At 37.6% G+C, this 24,904-nt stretch overlaps 1 protein-coding gene across 1 annotated transcript in view; it reads right to left on the bottom strand.

Annotated features, from left to right (window-relative positions):
- Positions 1-24,904, bottom strand: part of LRRC1 (leucine rich repeat containing 1) — a 125,861-nt gene that overhangs the window by 7,840 nt on the left and 93,117 nt on the right. The window contains exons 5-11 of the mRNA XM_008576252.1: positions 23,951-24,007; positions 23,603-23,666; positions 23,134-23,208; positions 20,606-20,750; positions 18,331-18,449; positions 16,784-16,867; positions 6,779-6,894 (exon numbers count right to left, since the gene is read on the bottom strand). Of these exons, the coding sequence (XP_008574474.1) occupies positions 6,779-6,894; positions 16,784-16,867; positions 18,331-18,449; positions 20,606-20,750; positions 23,134-23,208; positions 23,603-23,666; positions 23,951-24,007 (660 nt within the window). The remainder of the gene's footprint in view (positions 1-6,778; positions 6,895-16,783; positions 16,868-18,330; positions 18,450-20,605; positions 20,751-23,133; positions 23,209-23,602; positions 23,667-23,950; positions 24,008-24,904) is intronic.

The following is a 24,904-nucleotide window of genomic DNA, read 5'->3' as shown; positions in this document are numbered from 1 at the left end:
GGGGGGGGGGGGGGGGGGGGGGGGGGGGGGGGCAGGCGGGGGGACCCGACACACACACATTTCTCCATTTCCCTTGGGTAAACCATCCCAGCTACAAGTCAGAAAACAGAAAAAATATATATATATTCCTGCTTTCCAGAGGAGTTAATAATACATTTTTGGTTTATTTTGGTACCTTCTGTACACTGAAGAATAAACAGAATCAACACAAGAAACCATAGCCCCATTTGTACACATCTCTATCCACATACCCCCACCAAAAAAAAAAAAAAGCCTGTGGTTACTATTTACACCAACAGTACAGGGACTTAAGCAAATGAATAACCACACTGTGGGTTACTCGTCTAAATTATACCCATGACCAACCCAGCCTGAAGTGACCTTCCGTGCCTCCAAATTACCATAGCAGTTGCTTTGTCAAATTTACTTAATAACTAAGCATGGCCTACTGATTAATGTAACATTAACTTAACCTATGGTCGAAATTTAATGTTTTCTTACAATTTAATGTTTTTCATCTGTTACCTCCTACTAGAATTTTTAGTTTTAGGCAAAGTTTTCAAAAATGTTTAAAAATATAAACTGAGAACAAAATCAGTAAAAAAAATTTAAACAATACCAAAATATCTAAAATGAAAGCCCCTTGTACCCTCAAATCTCTACCCCTCTTCTAGGGGAAACTGCTACTAATATTCTGGAGTACTGCACAGATAAGGTGGGTTGTACGGTATATAGCTATTTTGGGTTTGTTTTTTTTTTTAAGGAAACAACAAAAAGAAAAATGAATAACTATATACCATTCAAAACGTGCTCTTTTCACTCAGTATTATGGGTCTCCTTCCATGTCACTACACAGAAATATCTCATTCTTTGACTGCTTAGTATTCCACAGTATGGCTATACTGTTGTCTGTAAATATCTTTTTCATTTAATTTTTTGGATTAAGTAATAACATATATACATTGTGCAAAACTCAAAGGTATAAACTATCTCCCCACTGACAGCCACTGTTTCTAGAATTTGGAAGTTCTAATACTGCAAGGAAGATCATCAAATACTTAGTGGATATTCCTATGTGAGAAAGTTTAAGAATTAAGGAAATCTGTGTTCCGTGCCCACGGGCAGCTGATGATATGACACCTTTGAATTACTGTCACAAATAGGGTTTGATACTTAGTTTCCAAGTGCCACATTATAGTCACCCTCACTATAATTTTCTATCAAACCTGTAAAAGAAAGTTTCCTGAAACTAATGTAGTCTCCCAGCTGCCATTTGCTATTTTTATATGCTTTGGAAAAGAGGCAGAAACTTCTGCTGTATTTGGTATGATTTCCCATGGTGTGACATCTCTGCAAGCTAAAAGGCTGACACAGTAGCCTTTTTTTTATTATTAGTTTCAATACTGATACTTCAAATAAGTAGTGATTAAATATTTTAATAGGCTTAAAATTTGGTTATGAATTTATTTTTTATTAGTTTCAATACTAATACTTTAAAAGTAGTAATTAAGTATTTTAATAGGCTTAAAATTTGGCTATGAATCTATATATACATGGACTAAATGACACACTTAACTGACTCAGATGACAGCTATGGAAATTGACTTTTTAACTGGGTTTTCTCCACCCCAGCCCAAGCATAATAAAAATTTAACTTTCCCTTCTTTTGAAAACAGAAGAATGAGGCCTTCACTCGTGTGAAAAGTTTTTAGACATCAAAGCCATCTTTCTGCTCAAGAATTAATGATGCAAATTCATGCTCACCAGTGTAGTGAGAACTAGGGGACTTTTGGAGTCACTGAACTTCCACTGCTGGAGGTTGGAGGCGAGAGGTCAGGAAAGAACCACTCTCCTCAAGCTATAAAGACTCATAGTCCAGCAGAAATTCAACATTCAACTCAAATTAATCCTGAGTTTCCAGCAACCAGTTAGTGGTCTTAAGAATCTATCAAGATGTCTTGAAAGCATTAACTTTAAAAAGGTGAGCATTCTCTGAGGCCATAATTCACCTCCAGAGTCCAGCTGAGTACTGCTGTTTATTCAGCCCTGCTGTCTATAATCCATTAGCAAGAATGAACAATGGTGGTCTGTTACTGACCTAAGTGACCAGCTAAGTAGCACTTAGGAAACAGTCCTCAAACACTCGTCAGACTGCTGGCCTTTACCATTTAAAATCACTGATCTTCTCCAGGTTGAACACTTTTTCTCCCATCGAACTATATCTGGTTCAAAAGCAAGTTTTTAATTCCTTTTGGCAATGAAGCCTGTGATATGACATTTTGCAGTGGTCTACTATTCATTCTGCAAAACTATTAACATTTCCATTCTGTTGACAAATATTTACCAGGCCTCTATGAGGGAACTTCAAAAAGTTCATGGAAAATGTAAATAAAAGATAAAAACAAAAAACATAAACTATATTTCTCAATATAAGCTCTATCAAGTTCAAGACACTTTTGTAAGCAATGACATCAGCCATTTAGTCCATCTCTAAAGAACTGAGGGTCCTGGAAATTTAACCATGTCAATGCAGTCTTTTTTACATTATTAACTGAAGAAAAATGGGTGCCTTTTAAAGATTTTTTAAGATTAGAGAACAATGAATCTGTAGATGGCTTTGGGTACTATGGACATTTTCACTACATTAATTCTAACAATCCATGAAAATGGAATGTCTTTCCATTTTTTGGTGTCCTCTTTTCTTTCTTTCAGCAGTTTGTTGTAGTTCTCATTGCAGAGATCTTTCACCTCCTTAGTGAAATTTATTCCTAGGTATTTTAATCGTTTGGTAGCTATTGTAAATGAGCTTGCTTTCTTGATTTACAGATTCAGTGCAGTCCCCATGAAAATACCAATGACATTCTTCACAGAAATAGAAAAATTTCCTAAAATTCATATGGAACAACAAAAAACCCTAAATAGCCAAAGCAATCCTGAGCAAATAAATAAATAAATAAAACTGGAGGCATCATACTATCTGACTTCAAATTATACTACAAAGCTATAGTAACCAAAACAGCATGGTACTGACATAAAAACAAACACACAGACTAATGGAACAGAATAGAGAACCCAGAAATCAACTCATGTACTTACATCCAACTGATTTTCGACAAACACACCAAGAACATACACTGGGGAAAGGACAGCCTCTTCAGCAAATGGTGCTGGAAAAACTGGACATCCATGTGTAGATGAAACTAGACCCATACCTCTTGCTATGTAACAAAATCAACTCAAGTGGATTAAAGACTATAAGACCTGAAACTATAAAACTCCTATTAGAAAACATAGGGAAAATACTTCGGGATGTAGGACTGGGCAAAGACTTTATGAATAAGACCTCAAAAGCACAGAATGAAAGAAAAAATAAACAAATGGGATTATATCAAACTAAAGTTTTTGCACAGCAAAGGAAACAATCAACAGTGAAAAGACAAACTACAGAACTTGAGAAAATATTTGCAAACTATAAATCCAACAAGGGATTAATATCCAGAATATACAAGGAATTCAAACAACAGTAAAAAATAAAATTGTAATAATCCAACTAAAAAATTGGCAAAGGAGCTGAATAGACATTTCTCTAAAGAAGAAATAAAAATGGCTGCCAGACACATGAAAAAATGCTCAACATCACTAATCATTAGAGAAATGCAAATCAAAACTACATGAGATATCATCTCACCCCAGTTAGACTGGCTATTATCAAAAAGACAAGAGAATAACAAATGCTGGTAGGATGAGGAGAAAGGGGAACCCTCATACACTGTCGATGGGACTATAAATTAGTGCAGCCATTATGGAATACAGTATGGACATTTCTCAAACAACTACAGATAGAGCTACCATATGATCCAGCAATTCCACTGCAGGATATATACCCAAAGGATTGGAAATCATCATGTTGAAGGTATACCTGCACTCCCATATTTATTGCAGCTGTATTTACAATAGCCAAGAGCTGGAACCAACCTAAATGTCCATTGATGGATAATTGCATAAGGAAAACGTGGTATAGATGTACCATGGAATACCACTCAGCCATAAAAAGGAATAAAATTCTCCCATTCACAGCAACACAGATGAGCTTGGAGAAAATTACATTATGTGAAATAAGCCAGGCACAGAAAGAGAAGGACCGCATGTCCTCATTCCAAGTGACAGAAGAGAAGGGGAGGGGAGGAAGGGAGTCAGGAAGGTAGGAATGAAAGAAGAAAGGACACAATAATGTGTTGATCTTTCAGAAGGAGTGAACAGGTGTGGTTAATAGAGGTGGAAAAGGTGGAGGGAGAGGGGGGTTAGTGACAAATTGTTTAGTGGTCACAAAGAATGATTATGTTTTATAATGATAAACATGCTGATTATCCTGATTTGATCATCACATTGTACACAAGTATTTATATTCAACTCTGTACCCCACAAATACGTATAATCAATTATTTTTCAATTAAAAAAAAATAAAAAATAAGATTAGGAAACCAAAAGTCAGGAGGAGGGCCGGCCCGGTGGTGCACTGGAGAGTGCGCCGGTTGGGAGCGTGGCGGCGCTCCCACCGAGGGTTCGGATCCCATATGGAGACCGGTTCCCACTCACTGGCTGAGCGCGGTGCGGGCGCAACACCGAGGGTTGCGATCCCGTTGCCGGTCCCCGGTACGGGCGTGACACCAAGGGTTGCGATCCCGTTACCGGTCAGTAAAAAAGACAAAAAGGAAAAAAAAAAATAAGTCAGGAGGAGCCAAATCAGGTCTATAAGGTGGATGCCTAATAATTTCCTATCGAAACTCTCACAAAATTGCCCTTGTCTGATGAGAGGAATGAGCAGGGACATTGTCATGGTGGAGGAGGACTCTCTGGAGAAGCTTTCCCGTGCATTATTCTGCTAAAGCTTGGCTAACTTTCTCAAAACACTCTCATAAAAAGCATATGTCATCATTATTTGGCCTTACACTTAACTGTCTGCTTTTGCTTTGACTGGACCACCTCCACCTCTTGGTAGCCAAGTTTTGATTGTGTTTTGTCTTCAGGATCACATTGGTAAAGCCATGTGTCATCTTCTGTTACAATTTTTCGAAAAAATGCTTCAGGATCTTGATCCCACTTGTTTAAAATTTCCATTAAAAACTCTGTTCTTGTCTGCAGCTGATCTGGGCTCAACAGTCTTGGCACTCATTTAACAGAAAGTTTGCTCAACTGTAATTTTTTAGTCAGAACTGTGTAAGCTGAACCAATTGACATATCTATGGTGTTGGCTCTTCCTTCTGCTGTTAATCCTTAGTTCTCTTCAGTTAGGGAACAAAAAAGATCAATGTTTTCCTCGTAAATCGATGTGGATGGTCTGCCACTGCAGGCTTCATCTTCAGTATCATCTCATCCCTTCTTAAAATGAGTTATCTGTTTGTAAACTGATGATTTCTTTGCGGCATTTTCCCCATAAGCTTTTCATAAAGCATTAATAATTTCACCCTTCTTCCACCCAAGCTTTGCCATGAATCTGATGTTTGTTCTTGCTTTAATCTGAGCAGAATACAGGTTGCTCTGATAGGAGCTCTTTTCAATGTAATTTCATATCCTTCTCAGTGCCTCAAACTAGATCCTTTTCAGACATATTATAACAAGTTAGTACAAGTTTATTTTTGTGCAAAAAAAATTGAAATCTATGCACAGTTTTTTCATAATACACATTGCCAAAGAACTTTTTCAAGACCCCTCATATTATGTGCCAAGAACCATGAAGTAACAAACTGTACAATGAGACATAAGCTGAATATCTAATTGTAAGTAACTTCAGGCTTAGGAGGTTATACCCATGTAAACAGGCAATTATAATATATGGTGCTATAAGTGGTATGGCTGGGGAAATTCCCCAATTGCAGACTCAGAGAGAAGGCTTCCTGGAGAAAATAAAGCATGAGTGGTGAAGAGGAGAGGCAGGGAGACAGAGAAGAGGGTCAGTCCCAGGCAGAAAGAACAGCTTGCGTAGGCTCAGGAGGAAGAAAGCGCATATAATATATGGGGTAGTGAACATAGGTCAGAATGACTGAAACAAATCTATATTCCATAAACATGAAGAACAAGCATATTCCAGAAACTGGTGAGCAGTCCAACACCACCTCTGCCCCAGAACTTGAGAAATGGTGCTGCTGTAACCTTGGGGATACCAATTTGGTGGATCTTAAATTTTTTTGAGCTACGAATCATTTGGAGATTCTGAGATTAGCTGTGGATCCTCTCACCAGAAAAACGTATCTGAATACATAATTTTGTTCACAATTTCATGGCGTTCAGAGTCACCAGCAGAGTATATCAAGACCCCTGATTATAACAGAGTTCAAGCTCATTTTACAGATGAGGAAACTCTGAGGCCTATGATGACTTACAAAAGCTATTGATAAAAGCTAAGGTAAAACCCAAGATTCCCCACTCTCAGGCCAGTGCTCTTTCCTCTGCATCACTTCTGGGAAGCATTTCTATGGAAGTGTCCACTTAAACTTTAAAGTATCCCATGCTCAGGTTGTCCCAGACCTACAACACAGAGCTCAATCACTTCAGCTCCCATATTAAAAATTCCCTGGGGGCTGGGATGTTCAACTAATCAGTACTACACAAGGGTACTTCAAAAAGTTCATGGAAAAACAGAATTAAAAGATAATATGAATCTTTCCATGAACTTTTTGAAGGACCCTCCAATTGTGTAAGATGCAGCAAGATGCATGGCAATGACTGAGGTGTATGTACATTTGTTTCTCTCAAGCAAAGCAAACTAGGACATGCTTACCTGTTCCCTGCCACATCCAGGACGTGAAGTTCTGTTGCCTGCGACACCTCTGCAGGTATCCGAGTAAGTCTATTGTCACGCACGCAGAACACAGTGAGGCTGCAGCAACCACCAATCTACAGTGGAAAAGAAAATACATCGTTTTCAAGTTTTGGGGGATATGGAGTAGGACCAGAGTACTTGTTTCAAACATTATGAAAAAGATGCATAAAATTATACCATATAATTTTAAGTCTCACCGATGCCCCAACTATGATTAATTTAAATCACACCAAACAGTCCCATAGGTTCATAAAAAACTCTGCAAAATGTTAAATATACATGTTCTAAATTAAATCAAGAAAATAAACAATACTGATACAGTTCAAAATTTCATTCTGAAAAGGAAGTCATTTTCCATTGCTGATATCTAATGTAATTGCATCTGTTAAATATGTTAATCAAACTACACAGGTCCAGACAAATAGTATTTGGTAATATGGGAGGGAACTGGACAATACACACACACAAACAGTTCAAGACCTTTCCATTACATGAACTTCAGTGTTTTTGGTATTGTTTCATTTAAAAAAAAGGAATATCTGATTAATTTAGTAAATTAATTTCCTTCGATAAATGTAAAATCAACAATATTTTAGTAAAAAGAGAATTTGGTAAATATATACATTAATTTCCTCAGCTGTGTTGGTAAAAGCACATAATTCAACATCTGTGTCCACACCAAATTTGATTACTATCTATTTAAAGTAAGCAATTCAAAGGTAACTGATGTTTATATGAGTCTAGTCTTCAATAAAGAATACAGACACAAAAGAGTTCAATGACTCTCTTGAGCAAATTGGCTGTGGTTTTTACAGTCAGGAAAGCTGAACCAAGGAGGTGGAAAAATAATTCAATCCCAGACACAACATTCTGCAGGGCTCCATAAAGTACTACATTCTTCTTGTGCTCTCTATCCTGACTAAGAGCAATTGCTAGAAAAGGCCCATGAAGGGGCCTATTGATGTATTTCTGACACATGGAAAAATACTATTCCAGAGCCTCCTACTTGAGGAAGAACATGAGACTTGAATCTTCATTGATATCTGAATATATCTTCTGCCCTTTTCTATTTATACACGTGCTTAATACATGTAGATAATATCCTAAAAAGCAGAGTGCCTATTTATGAAACTACTATATAATTATCTTCACACATCTTTTTATTTCTTCGCTTAAGAGTTAATATAAAAATTTCAAAACAATATATTCGACCACCGTATTTAACTATAGTGGATATAAAAGAAAAATAAACATATAAGAAAACGTGGGCTAACATTTGTCTTTGGTCATGTAGAAAGCACCCAGATATGTAGAAAGGCTTTTAGATTTGTCCCCTTTATTTATCTCAGTATTCAAATAATCACATTTCCCATCCCAGCAAAACTGGTTTAGTCACCGTACTCTAAAATACACCTTGTTTCTTATAGAAATGTCTTTCTTGTTTCTGTCTTTTTAAATCTTACCAATCATTCAAAATTAGCTAAATGTCCTCCATAAAGTCTTACCAGAACCCCCTTACCATGAAATATGATAAATTGCTCTCTGCACTCATTTTGTAATTATGTCTAACACTCTAAGAGTACAAAATACCTCATGAAGATTCCTAAGATCATCTGACTGAGTTACTGTCTAATTTGCACATATTTACATATAATCAGAGTGCTTGGCAAGTATAATATCCATATACTATACCATATACTCTCTACCCACCATGGATATACTATATCCATATACTCTCTACCCACCATGCATAGCCTATCTACATACCAAATTTCCTGTTTAGGTATGTTCATACACTTTATTTATTTACTTGCTTACTTGTTAAAAATAGCTACTTAAAGGTTATATGCTTCTATGTGTAGCAATGGAGGGAGACAACAAAACTCTTTGTTCTGGCAGAATCACCAGAGCAGCTTCTCTTAGGTTTTATAAATACGGGGCCTGTATTTGTAAAACAGGGCTCCAATCTAGTGTCCTAGAAGAGATGTTCAACCAGATCTTTCACATAGCGTGGCATTTCTTCTCTCCCTTGAGGAAGGAAATCACCAGTTTTACTCAGGTGCCCAGGAATATCATGAAAGGAAAAAAATCAAAACTCTGATCCTTTTAAGGATCGATATTATAAGATTCTGATAAATTTAGATAATTCTGACAAACATCTACTCATGGGAAGGAATACCCAAGGTCCCTATGGTGCACCCTTCCCCCACCTCTGCTCCACATGGAAAGGCATCTGCATGAGATCTGGGTTCAGTGGTGGGCTTGTGTCACATAATGGAGGTCCTCCAGGCCAGCACTTGGCTGAGGCTGGTGACCCTTTGACCCTGACACCTTGGCCTAGCTTCAAACAATCAGGATCTATGTGTACCCCAAGGAGGCAAAGCAGATAATGATAATATCAGTTAATCATATGATCATACTGACAGGACATCCTGGAGGGCATACGGAGCTAGGACCGCATTTTGAGTCCAGACGTCTTGTCATGAAGCTGTCCACTGCCCCAGCCAACTATAAGATACCTGTTTTGGGACCCTATTGCTATACCATGTGAACATTTTCAATCTGTATCATGTGCATATATCACATAGTCAAAAAAAATTAACTAATTAAAGTGGGTCAGAATGCTCTAAAAGTTCTGGGCAAGTAAACGTCCCTTGAGTATTTGGGGAAAATAGTGTAAACTTCCAATGAGTGTGTGAGCTGTCTACTGTGTTTGTGGTCTTTTTTGTTTTTTTTCTTTTTTCCATTTTCCTTTCCTACTCTAATCTCACACCCATTTGAGATGTCAAGGGGTGGAAAGCAATTGTGTTCAAGAGCCTCTTCGGCCCTCTGGGTTGTCAAAGCAGGCAGTGTGACCTCCTGATCTCTATTGTCTATGGATTTTGCAAAAACAATGACAGCAAAGAGCATATGTTGTTGCAGAGTGTGCTAGGCATGCCTTAATCACCAGCAAAGGCACATGCTGTCCCAGGCAAACATTCACACAACAGAACCCTCTTTCAAATCAGCCAAGAAAGGATAGCACAAACCTTTGGTCTTTAGAAAAGATTATTAAGCATTCAAAACCATAACTCAAAAGATATAGTCCACTACAGGTGTCAGAGGGGATGCGGTGCAACGGAGGCAGCAGATGCTTTGAGATCAGAGACATGGGTTAGGATTTAGACTCAGTAATGTGTTTTGTGGGTTTGGATAGGTTACTTTAACTAAAAGTAACAATACGGATTAAATTAAATGAAACCACATATATAATTTAGCACCTATCATAGAACCTGGCCTACTGCTACTGCCAAATAAATGTGGTAGCTATTTTTTTTTCCAAGAAGTGAAAACTCCAGACACTTGAATACCTACTATGTTTTGGAACCGTGCTGATGCTGGCTATCTCTTTCCTAAATTCACCTGAATGTCTTAAAGAACTGTCTCCCTGACAATGTATCACAATGACATTTTGTATTAACAATAGTGAAGACATGAGTTCATATTATTAATATGAATTTTTGCTTTCTCTTTCTGGCTCAGGGGGCAGAGTTTACAGGTTCCTTAGTGGTCATCACAATAAAATGTCTGTATCACTTAGAACTTCTGGGAAGCAGAGCCACTGTTTAAATAACTTATTACCAGTTATGTAGGAAGATGGTATTTTTAAACCTCCCTTAAACCACATAATAGCACCTTCCCAGAATCCAAGGGGTTGGACTTGGGTTCTCTGAAAACAACTGAATGTAGCTTAGAATTCGTATTTATCTGTTTTGTATCTCTTTTGATTCAAAATGATACTGTCCTTAACTGTTTGGCACTAATCTAATCCACCTCAAGGAGATAGGACCAGCAGATCACTGAGCAAAGCTTTATTCAGATCAGCTTTAAGTATAATTGCCTGCAGGTTACCCTAAGAAAGATAATCAGATGGATTCAATGATTCAAAGAGAAAGCCTATGTTAGTCACCTTTGTCTGTTTATATTCCTGTCTGCAAATGCCTGCCCCAAGTGTAAAGGAGCCTTCATTTTCCCTCAGTATCTTCCTTTCAATATTATTTGTAACAGAAGGTAACCCACATTTCACTGGCAAAAACGTAAAATGTACTGTAAGCAAAATCTGGATAAAATACAATTTGAGTAGAAATAATATGATGTATAATTTTAGAATCCCATCATTATCTGTGGCATCACCTTTGGCATATTACTCAAATGTTCCCAACTTCATATATATTTTGGAAATTATGTGGCTTTGGGATTCCCTGAATTGTTGGGCAACTGATATCAAAATATACAATAATAGGGCCGGCCCAGTGGCGCACTCGGTAGAGCGCGGCGGCGCTCCCGCCGAGGGTTCGGATCCCATATAGAGACCGGTCCGCTCACTGGTTGAGCGCGGTGCGGGCGCGACACCAAGGGTTGCGATCCTGTTGCCAGTCGTGGTACGGGCGCGACACCGAGGGTTGCAATCCCGTTACCGGTCATGAAAAAAGACAAAAAGGAAAAAAAAAAAAATATATATATATATATATATACACACACACACACACACAATAATAGCTATGGCCTTTTTTCTGATTATAAAAAAGTAACTTAGGTTGACTGAAAAATAAAAACCATACATACACACACAGAAAAGCACTATAAAAATAAGTATATGAAATCTTATCACAAAAAGATAATCAGTATTAACATTTTGAGGCACAATCTTCCATATTATTGCCATGCATTTGTTATTATACAATACAACAGTACGTCAAAACTTCATAGAAAGATTTGCATTATCTTTTAAATCTATTTTTTCACAAACTTTTTGAATTACCCTCATACATACACAATTTAACAAAATTAGAACCGACACTATGATCTTTAACACCTCTGTTTACATATGACATCAAGAACATTTTCATATGTCACTATGTTTCTAGAAGGATTTTTAATGACCGCATAATTGTTTCCTTCCACAGATGTATCACAGACTATTTAGCAAATTGCCCATGTTAGACATTGCTAGTTAGTTCTGCCCCTTCTTTGCTGTGTGACCTTGGGCAAGTTACTTAACCTCTTCTTAGTCTTAGTTCCACAATCTGTTGGATGTTGGTAATGATTTACCCACAACTCATAGAACTGTTATGAAAATAGACAAGAGTGAGCATGAAAACACTTGCCACACGCTAGCCGTACTTGTACATGCTTGGTATGGTGCCTAGAACATTTTAGCTGCTCCTATAATAATGGGAGAAATATGGTGCATCATTCTCAGTGTATATCCATGAAAGCTTTCTTAAGATAAACCTAGAAGTAAACTGCAAAATGGGTATGTGCATTTTTTAAGTTTTTAATATTACCTTATTCCCTTCCAGAGGCCATAATACATTATATTATGCACTTCCCTGAACATTTGTCAATGTTTAGTATTATTATTTTTAGAAATTTTGAAAATTTGATAGGCGAAAATGTTTTAATATTTTTATGAATATTGATGAGGACGAAATTGTTTCACATCAATTGCCATTTCTATTTTTTCTTCTGTGAATAGGTTATTGATTTTTGTCAGAAGTTCTTTTGTTTTTGTTGACTTTTCTATAGTGCATACATTTTTTTTCAATGATTTGACAAAATCTGGTAGAATACGGAGAGGTCGCCCCTCCACTTGAGATGTTGCAAATATCTCCCTGCCCCCAAGCTGTCTTTACTTTCTTGAAGATCAGAAATCTAATTTCATGCAGACAAATCCATCAATTGTTTCTTCTATGATGTGTTTCCTCCTCAAGTTTAGAAATGCCTTCTCGGTCTTGAAATCTGATAGCCAACTATATTTTATTCCAATATTTTTAGGTTTTATGTCTTGTATCAATGACTCATTTTAGAATATAATGAAAACTTACACTAAAAGAATTTTAAATTGTAATAAGAAGTCAGAAAGCTATCCACAAATGAATACTCTATCACCATAGACAGTTTTGAATACCACAATAGTACTCATAATTATGGGTAATTAATGTTTACAGGTTGCCTGATATAGAAGTGCTTTGATGAATGACCTGCAAATTCTACCTTGTCTCATTTGACTGGATAGGTATAATATAGTTAGGGTTGCTTTCATTTTGACTTAATGGAGATCAAAAAACTGAACTCTAAACTTGGATATATGCTCCATTTTTGCCAGCCAGAAACTCTGTATGGTCCAGGTTATTCAAAGATAAGATCTGGCTGGGGAATATTATGAAGTTACCGGCTCTTATTCATCACACCCATGATCATCTATACACCAACTCCCTGTCCATCCTCAAATCATACTACTACACAGTCTCTTCTTCTTAGATATTCTCTCCACCAAATATATGAGTTATTAAGGGAATCTCTTTTTCCCAGAAGTATACTTAAGCAACAGGATGAGAAATAAAAGACATAAATAAGTGGCTAGAAAATGAGAAGCATGCCACATACAGCAAACAAATCAAATCTAGTCTCTCCATCACAGACAGAATCATAGATAGATGAGCTGCTGAGTGAGGCCTTTCAGAATTTGAGTAACTTAAAATGTACTTCACAGGAAGCATTCTTTAGAGATAATCTGAACAAATCAGAAAAACACATAACAACATAGGGTTCCACGCCATGCAGTCATTAAAAAAAAAAAAAAGTGAATTTATAAGAAAATGTTTAATATTTTACAGTGAAGAACACAGTCAGCTGATTCAAATCATCATGCATTTAAGAAGCAGAATGGAAGGTGAAAATGAAACTGTGGTCTGAAACATACTTACAGGATAACAAGTTTACCTGACTTTTCTAAATTTCCAAGCAGCTAACAATTAAGAAAACAAGAGACATTTATTGATTTGCAAATGTTCACTACAAATAACACCACAAAACACAAACAGAATCTATTATTGTGACCCACACAGTACAAACATTTTCCCCTCAACCATTTGGGGAAAAAATGAAAATAAATGCTGCTACAGACTAAGACGCTGTGCCATAAAACTGACAAGACACAACACTATCAAATTAAAAAAGAAAAGGACAAAATATAGGAAGAACTACACAGTGCACCAGACCAATGGCAATTAATACAGCTATGGATTTTCAGCATATAAATTGAATTTCAGTTTAGATATGTCATATATGCAACTTAATTGTTCAGGAAAAAGTAGTAATTTTTGAGAAAAGAATCCAATCAGGAAAATGCAGGATTTGATCAAATGGCATCAAGCTTGGAGGCAGAGCTCATACGTTCACTTGTACACACACACACACACACAGTCACGGGGCCACCACACTCACTGCACAGAGACTCATGACATGATGCTGCTGCCCAGGCCAACATGATGCAACACAAAGTCAGGAGGCTCTAGGTGGTTTGGCTGTTCAGCCCCAACATTCAGAGGCAAGCACTCAACCATTTCTGCTAGGTTCCCAAACCCTGACCTGCAGAACTGGAGGTGTGCCGGTCATGTTTCCTACTATGGGAGCTGAGCATGCGTGATGTAGGAGTGAAGATGTGCTAGAAAAGATCCAATTCCTAAAAACCTAAACAATCTCTGCTTAATCAGGCAGCTGAAAGAAAAGGTACAGACTTTATTCCTTTATAAAAGTCTAGATGCCAGAAAACCAAGCATAATTTCCCAGAAAATAAGTGAAACATAATAGCTAAAATGCATTGAAGCTTTTCACATCTTGAAAAGCTGTTCTAGTAAAGTTAAACAGACACACAGCACTTACTAGGTATAACCCTCTAATCAGGAATGCTGAGTATGAGTTTCTCTCTTTTAAAGTGAAAAAAAGACTGATAGTGAAATGATTATAGTTTCATAAAAACAAGTCTCTAAAGTTCTTTTCTAGAACATGTTCCTGTGATGGAATCAAAGAAAGGGACAGGAAAGCTGGGGGTGGGTGGTGAAACACTGAGGATTAAAATTAAACTTAAAAGCGCTCTCCTTGGCACTTGCCTTGAAAATATTCCTACAATATGGTAATTTTCTAGAATGTCTAAACTAAAGATAATTTGACCCTTCTCTACCAAATCAAAGTCTTGTATTACCTCAGGACTACACAGTTACAAAGGTTGGGTTGAAATTGCATTATCTGAGTTGCCACGTTTTTATTGGCCGGTCAAAGGGCGGTGGGCTGGCTGTTGGGAGACATCTTTGGAGCCTGGTTCTACCATCTCCTAGCTATGTGAACCCTGATAAGAACCAGCCCAAATGTCCATCATCAGATGAGTGGATATGGAAAATGTGGTATATCTACATAACGGAATACTACTCTGCTATAAAAAAGAGTGAAATACTGCCATTTGCAACAACATGGATGGACCTAGAGAGAATTATATTAAGTGAAATTAGTCAGGCACAGAAAGAGAAATATCACATGTTCTCACTTATTTGTGGGAGCTAAAAAATAAATAAATAAATAAATACACAAACAACGGGGGAGGGACACAACAATTACAATTCCTTGAAGTTGATACGACAAGCAAACAGAAAGGAGATTGTTGGGAGGGAGAGGGGAGAAGAGGGAGGGAGGTTTTGGTAATGGACTACAATAATCGACCACATTGTATATTGACAAAATTAAATTAAATTTAAAAAAAAAAGAAAAGAAAAACTCACTGGCCTCAGTTTCCTAATCTGTAAAATCAGGAAATCATCATGACTTCAAAAGCTGTTGTGAGGATTTAATGAGTCAACATACTTGAAAGCACCTAGTACAGTGCATGGCACTGAAAATGAAAGTAATGAATCTTTTCTACTTCTCGCTCTCTGTGTACTTACATGTGCAATCTATTACATATCCACAAGTACAGTTCAGCAAGAGTACAATTAATGTTCAGAGTATCAGCTCTGTGTTTTGGTTTATCACTCAGAGACTGGAACCATAATGTTTGATTAGCAGAATCTCTTAGTTGTGTCCCAGTTTAGCTGAGATATAGACTTAAGTCTTTCTGGTGGAAACAGTTTTATTTAGATGCCAGCATTCATATTAAGGTGTGTCAAACCATGGGCACATTAGTAATAAATATCTTCATGCTTCCATTCAAGAATGTTGGCCATCTGACCCAGGGAGAAGACTGAGACATTGTGGGCAGAACACCAAGATGAGGAAGGGAAAAGGGAAGCCAGGACAAGTTCACACACTCAGAGAAGGGGCCCTAGGAAAATAAGAACCCTTCAAGTTCTGGCTAGTTGGATGGCAGCCTTGAAATTATTCCAAGATAGATGCTGGAAAGGGTCAAAACAGAAACATGAAGAAAACTGTCCAGTGATCCCATCATACAAGAAAATACTACACTTTTTTATGTGAGGACCCAGCAAAGGGAGGACTCATCCACAGCTTATTTGATGAGGGCAGTGGGTGGAAGGCTGCTTAAATTCAGTTTTAGGCTATATTACTAATATATAATTAATATATAATATATATAATATATTTAGGCTATATTACTAATTAAAAAAATCAAGGTCAGTATTGCCCTACTCTAGTCAAGCTCTCCTAGTTCCCAATAGAAAGTAAGCCTTCTTAAAAAAAGGCACTAGATACCTCCTTATGTGTTCTACTATGGCCTTCCTCCTCATTGTCAGCATTTCCACTTCCCTTGCCAGAATTTAAACACCTCTAAGTCCATACAGCTTCTCTCCAACAGAGTTTAATTTCACAGTAAATTCAACAATCAAATCCAACGCCATCCACTTCCTCTGCCAAACTCATAAATTATGCATTTCTGTCAATGGTCATTTCATCATTCTCTAAGTCAAGATCAAAATGGCAATCTCTTTCTCCCATTTAAAATCCTATCAATTCACCTTTCTTAACTCTCTTTGTTACTGATGATCATTCTTTGATATAATTCCTCCAATAGGCTTTATACTCACAGACAAGACTTCACACCACATAAGCCTTTTTAAAGTATTTGATATTTTTGATCCCTTGTGTGTTATTTCTTTATAATTATTATCGTATTGTTTCTCTAAAAGCACGTACCTCTTTTGGTAAAGACACTAATTTATTTCTGTCTGCATTCAAGTTGCTCAACTTCTTAAGTTTTCCAATGCTCTTAGGTAAAGTCTGTTAAAATAACGTTTTTATTATTAATTTAATACATATTTTTAACATGGTACATAGTAAAACAAATCTTTACAAGGACTTGAAGAATATAATCTCATCCAGCAAGAGAAGCAATAGTTCTTCCTGAATATCACATATTTGTATGTTCACTGGAGTGATGCAGAAGTAAACATTTTGAATTTTTGTGGAAATGACAGTTTGTTTCAAGGAAGTGGAGTCAAAGGCAGAGTCCTGGGAACAAGAAAACACATAACAAGCAGGAAATGAATGTTCTTCAACTCAGGTAAGTGGGAATTTGCACCCTCAAGACTCAGCTCTGTCCTGCCTGTCCCTTCAAGGACATGCTGGGAAGGTGGCTGAGAAGACTGCGGAAGCCAGAGTGTGGGGCAGGGAATCGGCAGCCCAAGCAGAAAGGAATACCGTGAGGCCAGGGGAAGAGAGGGGGACAGATGGGATGGGAGCAAAGTAACCAGGCCTGGTGTGGGTCTTCAACACCTCAATGGAATCAGGGGTAGATAATATTTTAATAACTGTTATGATTACTATTTGTAAGCCTAAAACCATAAAGCAGAACAGGAAGCTCTGGTGACCACCACCACACCTGCTGGTTGATGGCTACTTGAGCAACTTGAGGAGAGATGTTGCTGGTCTCCCCTGACCAAGTCAGTGGCCTCCATCCTCTCTTGCTATCTTTTTCTGGTCTTTTCACCTAAAGAGCATTACTTACACTATTTATAAAGAGAGGAGAAAAGGGAAGAAAGGGAAAAGAAGATGAAGTGACAACTGAAGGACAGACAAAAGCAGAGGAAGTAGCAGGAAGAGAGAAGACAGCTGAGATTTGCTGCCCCCTGCAAACCCACCCTTGGCAGGAGGTGCATGCTCTGCCTGTGCCCTTGGTAGGGCAAGAAGCCTGATCCAAGTGTGGGACACCTGCAGCCACCTCCAACCCCAATTTCTGGGATGGGGAAAGAAGCAGCCTTGAGCAAAGCCCATCAGCTACCATCTTTGGCTCCCCCAGACCCAATCCCACCAAGGCTTTCCCTGGTCAAACACTATTTCTTCCCCTTCTCTCCAGCTCTTCCCATTTGTTGAAAGAACTCAGGGAGAGGCCAGAGGAATCCCCAAACAGTTTTTCTGCTGGCAGTCTCTGGAAACCATGGCAGAGGCATCAACACATCCCATACAGTGGCTTATCCCCACACTTCACTGGGACCTCCAGGATGCATCAGTGCAGTCCCTACATTGTAAGCACCACAACTGGGACACAAGCTCTGACAAGGGAGCCTAAACACCATTTTCTGTGCTTAAACAAGTTAAAAACTGATCTTCTTTATGTCATGCATTTGCTTTGTAAGTCCCTTTTTGAGATGTAACATAAGGAAATTTCTATTTAGTCCACTCAAATTACAAAGAAGTAGAATCCACCCTAAGTCTTTATGATAATGGAAACAAACCACACTCACCAGGAGCCGATTTTCTGTAAGAACTAACTCGGTGAGATTTTCACAGTCCCCAACTGCTTCAGGCAACTGTGTGAGTCTGTTCTGATCCACCTTCAAGATTGACAGTTTCTTTAGTTTTCCTGTAAAAGTGTTATTTAAACTCATTAGTTACAATTGTTCTCCTAATCACTACTTGATATTTCCTATTTGCTGTTCTTTTTTGTTTTAAATGGTTACTTGTTTGTTCTCATCCAGCTTTTCACATTATGAAACTCTATCATTCTCATTTAGAATACTAAAGGTTGAGAGTTAAAATAATTTACTCAGAACATCAAAATCAGGCAGTAATTAGAAACAAATCATCTTAAAAGGCATAAAAATATCATATCAAAGCCAGAAAATTTAAAGAAAAACAAACAATTGCCTCTTGATGGAACTTTAGGAATAAGAGATATCTCGTGGATGGAGGAGACTTTTATTTTACTACAAGAGTCATCCTTACTAAAAACAATACAGTGCAGTTTATTAAATCACCTATGAACGAAAATGATTCAGTGAAGACCCCTATAATAAAGTATTTATATATATATAGAATAACGTGGTCATCTCTGAAAAGTCATATTAAGGACTGAGTCAGGAGTCCTTAATATGGAGTAGGAAGACTTGACTTACTGGTGATGCCCAAAGGCCATGGACACTGCAGTCTGCTCACAAGTCCCCACAGAGAGAAGGAAATCCTAAATCATTCAGTTTCTCATTTTCAAGTACAAGTCAAGGGACTAAGCCTACACAGCAGGTGTCTTTCACTGTCTACTGCATGTGGCTAAGATGATGACACTTTCCCCTTACATCAGAGAACAGCCTCTATCCTAACAGGGACATAAAGCTGGAGAAAGGGAAAAGTCTAAAGGATTATCTTGCTTTTTATGCAGTAACGGCAAGGTGGGAGAACTAACCAATTCTTAAGCTCTTTATTTAGCATAATCAATAATCTACTAACAATGTCCCTGGAGGATTTCCACCTACCCTCACTGTCAGGGGACATGTTAGCATCACACCCGAGTGCAGAAACATCTCACACCAACAGAGGAGTCTCCTTAACGATATTCTTGTCAAGTACTCTTGCAGCCTCTTCTTGAATACTTCTAGTGATAGGGTACTCATTTCTTCACTAAGCAGCTAAAACTAATTTGTAACCAATATCTTTGTTTTTTAATGCTCTTTCTTAAATGAAATTGAGATTTACAATTCTTTCATTTCGTCCATTTGAACTAGAAGATGTAATAAATCTACTTCTTCTACAGACAGCTCTTCAAACGCTTGAAGTCAGCCAACTCATGACTGCTACGTCTTGCTATTCCAAGCTACAAAACATGGCCAGGTCCCACCAGATATGATTCTCAGCACATCTGTACATAGAATCAAAATCCCCATCAATTTTCCAACTGGCTTTCACCAAAAGGCAACGTCTGTATTCCTACTGAGCTGCTGTTATCGGTTACCATTTTCATCTTGACAAAACACCAGAGAGGAAGTCGTCCTCTGTCATACAGCTTTTCCAACTACTGAAAATCTTTCAAAAACTTCCTTTGATGTTTTGAATAAAAGTTAAAGACAGCAATCCTATGACAACTCTATAGTTAAATACAGTTTATTACAATTTCTAAGTGGTTTTGCTACAGTGGAGATGCCAGCCCATGTCTGTTTATACCTTCTCTGTTTGTGTTTAATTTCTCACACCAGACTGAGTTCGTCTATAATAAAGGAAACATCTCGATTGACTTTTTTTTTTTTAAAGAAGTAGCTTTGAATGGTTAGAGAATTGTTCTCAATGTGCCAGAAAAGGCTCAACTCAATCACACCACTCTTCCTTTAGTAGCACCTTCCCCAGGTCATGCAGAAAGGGCAGGGATATTTTCTCATAAACCATTTAGGATGCTGAATTAGAAATTTCTTAGTGATTACTCATATGCTCCAAACACATTCTATTATTTGGGCTAATATCTACTGTAATCACTGAGACAAGAGGCCGATAAAGTAGGTATGAGTTAACACTTGAAAGTGACAATACCTATAACTGCTACCAAACCAAGACAACAGAAATACTTGCATAGAGACAAAACTTAAATTGTATTAAAATTCTTTGCTTTCCTTCTTTAAAAACAAGCAACATGGTGACTTTAAGTAGCCACATCCCCAGCACCTGAGAGTAGTGATCAAAGGATCAGAGTGTACTCCAAATGCTCAAGACAACAGCAGGCAGCACCTTTAGAAATTAGTTACTTTCACTACTTACCAATGCCATCTGGAATCATTTCTAATAAGTTCTGGGAAATGACTAAATCCGTTAATGAAGTCAGGCCGCTGATTTCTTCAGGAAGTCTTTCCAACCTGTTTTCAGAGACATCTAAGCACAGCAGGTTCTTCAGATTTCCTATTTCCTATTATCAATGACATTCAAAAAGACACTCAGGCTTAAACCTGCCACAGTACAGAGGAATTTGTTATAGTGGTTTCTTACAAATCCCAAACCAGTCCTAAGGATTTCTTTAGCATATATCCCAATGTAAACACAGGAGTAAATTCCTAGACTCCCTTCCAATGAAAATGAGAAGCTGTATGGAGCTAGAGGGGATGCCAAGCCCTCCACCTTCAGACCGGCAAGGAGTCATTCCCACTTAATAGATGAAGAAACTGGCACCAAGAAAGAACAAATGATTGCAAACTCACACAATTAGGGAAAAAAAGAAAAAAAAGGAGGCTAGAATCTAATTCTCCAAGTTGGGAATCAATCATTAGTAAGCAGGGTGACCCTGGGATTTTCTCTGGTAAGAAATCACCTACTTTACATTTCCTTCCATGACAGGTAGTACGTGTTACCACAATGCAATTGCTCCCTGGCAAAATTGTAACATAAAGACCCATCAATACTTTAACATTAACAAAAAAAGAGAAACATACTGCTTTTAATGAAAACAATCAATCCAGGATTGGAAAATTACCTCAATGAGTCTAACATTCTATTTAAGAGTTATCTTACCCTCCGTTCCCAAAATGCTCTTTTATAAGTGCTTCCACTCTTCCATTCCCACTTTATGTACATTAAATTCCTACCCTCATTACCCTCTTTCCATGACTGTAAACTCTACCTCTTAGATTCTGGTCTTGACTCCCCCTTACTGAGTCCATTCTACAAACTGTGTTTCCTAATGTCCTTCCTAAAAACATAGCTAGCTCTAGTCATATAATCATACTGCCCTTCTACTCAAAAAACAAGGGGCTCCCTGATGTCTACATAAGTACAAATTCCTCAATCTATATTTAACTTGGTCTAATCTAGTCTTTCCAGCCTAACTCCTACCTACTATACGCCTTATGATCCTGCCCATGTATATATTTCCTATCTAAGAAAACCAGACTACATTCTAATTTCAGGGCAGAACCCTGAAGTTGCTGTGCTTTTCATTAATCCCTTTTAACAATGTTTTTGTATCTTGTTCTTTCCATCATCAATCAAGACAAAAAAAAATTCTGCTTATTTGAGGCTTTTTGGTGTGTTTAGTCCTGGTTTAATACAAGTTTATACTAAAGGAGCAAATGAGTCTTCTAAATAACCAATAACATGATCATTGGAGCTTTAATTTCTCTCTGTTTAGGATATACATTTTGCACATATCTCTACGTACATACATTTCCCCTTCAGTTCCCACAGATGACTTTTATTACTGTCCTGGTAACTTCATGGTATTTTTTCCCCCTTCCTTCTAAAGGAACTAACATTCTCTCAACCAGGACTTCCCATATATTTCCTACAGACATCTAAATATTAATCAAACCCTACCCACAACAGTTATTGATATGTCTCCTTCTCCCAACTATAACCAAGATCTCAAAAACAGACTTAAATTAGTTCCTTAGTTCTGCTAGTCATGAAGTGACACACAGTAACTTCAGTGCTATAACTACCACATTTAAAAATTTACTTAAGTGCTTCCTTCCAGTGTCAGACTTCCCTGTGTTGATATGGCATTCCCCACCTAAAGTACACAGCCCCAACCAGACTGGCTCACACAGCTGGGCAGAGACTTTTTATAAAACACAAGCACTGACATCATGAAATATTTCTGACTATAAAAACTGGCTGTAAGATACACCAAAAAATAAAATTCAGTAATAGCTAATAAAAAACAAAATAAAAGGGGAAAATGCCCATTTTTTGTTTGTTTAGGTTTCTCAGTTTCTCTCTCAGAAAGTCCTGTTTGCCAGGACTCCACAAGATGACGGTGAACTCAGAAGTCTATACAAGACTCTACTTCATTTGGTAACAGCAGGAAAAACCTGAACTGCATGACATGCCAGCTAAACTATAAGCAATATTTGGAAAAATATGAAAGAAAAGCTTTTAACATTGCTTTTATATCAACTATTATTACAGGGGAAAACGTGGTCAAAACTATCCCAAACACTTGGCACATCACAAAGAGTGGCAGAAATGTATACTGTCAGAATCATGGGTCCTGGTGATTTACGAATCTTCTGGGCTTGAAGTAAGCCTTATGGGTAGCAAAGATGAAATAAAATACAGACTTCACAAACTAAAGGATATATTTACTATCCTTAGAAATGGTGGGTTGAGGTTTTCAATTTTTCTATGGCAGTGTAGAATGATGAATGCTCAATATATTTTTCCAAATGTGCTTTTTCAATGTTTTTGGTTTTCAGGATCCTTTTTTAGAAAACCTCATGTAGAAGCAGGAAATACACAAGCTTTATTATTATTATTGTTCTACATTTGGCGGAAGACATTGTGAAATTACCACTTACCTGAGGTAATTCTGACAGTTGATTTCCATCCAACCAGAGATCCTTTAGATGTAAGAGAGCTCCAATTGATTCTGGCTAAAACAAAGAAAAAATAATGTTATTGTAACAAAGATCCAGTTTTCAGTCTTCCACTAAGTAAAAAAATCCTAACTGATCAGTTAATAATTGGGTAACGTAGTAGATGGTGGTTGTTATTTCTCTAACATCAAGACCCCCTTTCCTAAAAGTGCCCCAAACTTTCCCCAAGAATGCCAGTTGTTTCCACCTACACTCATCATCTCTTGCCCTGACCTCCCCCTACTTGAATTAATTCTTAACCTGCGTGAACTGAAGCACATTCTCTAATGTTCTCAAGCTACATTTGAGGAAATACTGGCTTTACAAGAATCCCTATAGATCTCCCCGAAATATTTTGTGATCATAACTAAGGACAAAGCTAAATTCAAATCCTTCTTTGATACAGACTTACCAAATTGTATATTTCATTGTTTCCTAAATCAAGTTCTTCTAGTCTCCGTAGCTGGGTAAGAGAGCTATTTAAAAACAACAACAACAACAACAAAAAAAGCACTTAGAAATTAGAAATGCTGAACGACATAGTATTCCTCACTTGGACTAGTTTCCAAAAATAAGACCCATTTGGAATTTATGGTAGTAAATATTGCACAGGAAGGACTATTAAGAGAAGGCTGGCATCTCCCAAACTTTCCAAAGGATATAGAATTGACATAATACTGTAGTCTTGTTTTGTTTCTTTTTAATACTTAAAGAAATTCATTCAGTACACAATCCCCTCTTATTTACCCCAGAGACTCACTCAGGAAGATACGTGAGAAGATTCTCTCTCAGCTCCAGTGAAGCCAGGTTATAAAGACTAGAAATGAAAAGAAGAAAAAAGTGTAAGGGAAATTCCTCAGATTCTTCTAACTCCCATTCCCACATGCAATACTCAACAAGTAGCAATTCTTAATAAAACCTCATATGTCATTTCCTAGAGTAAAAATATCTACCACCACCACCTCCCACCCCCATTAAAAAACATAATCTCTACCTTCCAAATTTGAATATTAAGATATTAATAAAATTATAAGAGTAGTGTGCCATGACTACAAGGCACCCTCACTCAAATACTTGCACATTTGGTATGTGGAAATAACTCCCCAGCCATTAAAACACAACCACTCCCAGGACCAAGATAGAAGTCAAATATGTGCTTCTAGACTTTAGAATTTCAAAAATGTGCTGTTACCATAAAAACAGTAATGCCTTTAATCTTGTGGAGTTCAGAACTCTTCTTCCAAGCATCAGTGAGAGACCATCCCTGTTTTAACATAGTGGACATCTCAGTCCAGAAAGCCCAAGTGCTCTATTTAAGATCATAAGTTTAGGGCCGGCCCGGTGGCGCACTGCTACAGTGCGCCGCTTGGGAAGTGCGGTGGCGCTCCCGCTGAGGGTTCGGATCCCACATACAGACCGGCCGCTCACTGGCTGAGCGAGGGGCGGGGGCAACACCGAGGGTTGCGATCCCGTGGCCGGTCCCGGCCCGGTACGGGCGCGACACTGAGGGTTGCGATCCGTTGCCGGTCACGAAAAAAGACAAAAAGAAAAAAAAAAAAAAAAAAAAGAAAAAAAGTAAAAGAGCAAAAAAAAAAAAAAAGAAAAGAAATTAGCTTTTTAAATTATTTTAAAACTAGATTTAAAATTATTTTCTTTAGATATATGAATTTCAATTATATATACATATGTATGCAAATTCCTTTAATAAACAGAT

Source organism: Galeopterus variegatus, unplaced genomic scaffold, assembly GCF_000696425.1.
Source record: "Galeopterus variegatus unplaced genomic scaffold, G_variegatus-3.0.2 Scaffold1317, whole genome shotgun sequence".
In the NCBI taxonomy this organism is placed as follows: Eukaryota; Metazoa; Chordata; class Mammalia; order Dermoptera; family Cynocephalidae; genus Galeopterus; species Galeopterus variegatus.
This window is presented reverse-complemented; position numbering and strand designations above follow the sequence as displayed.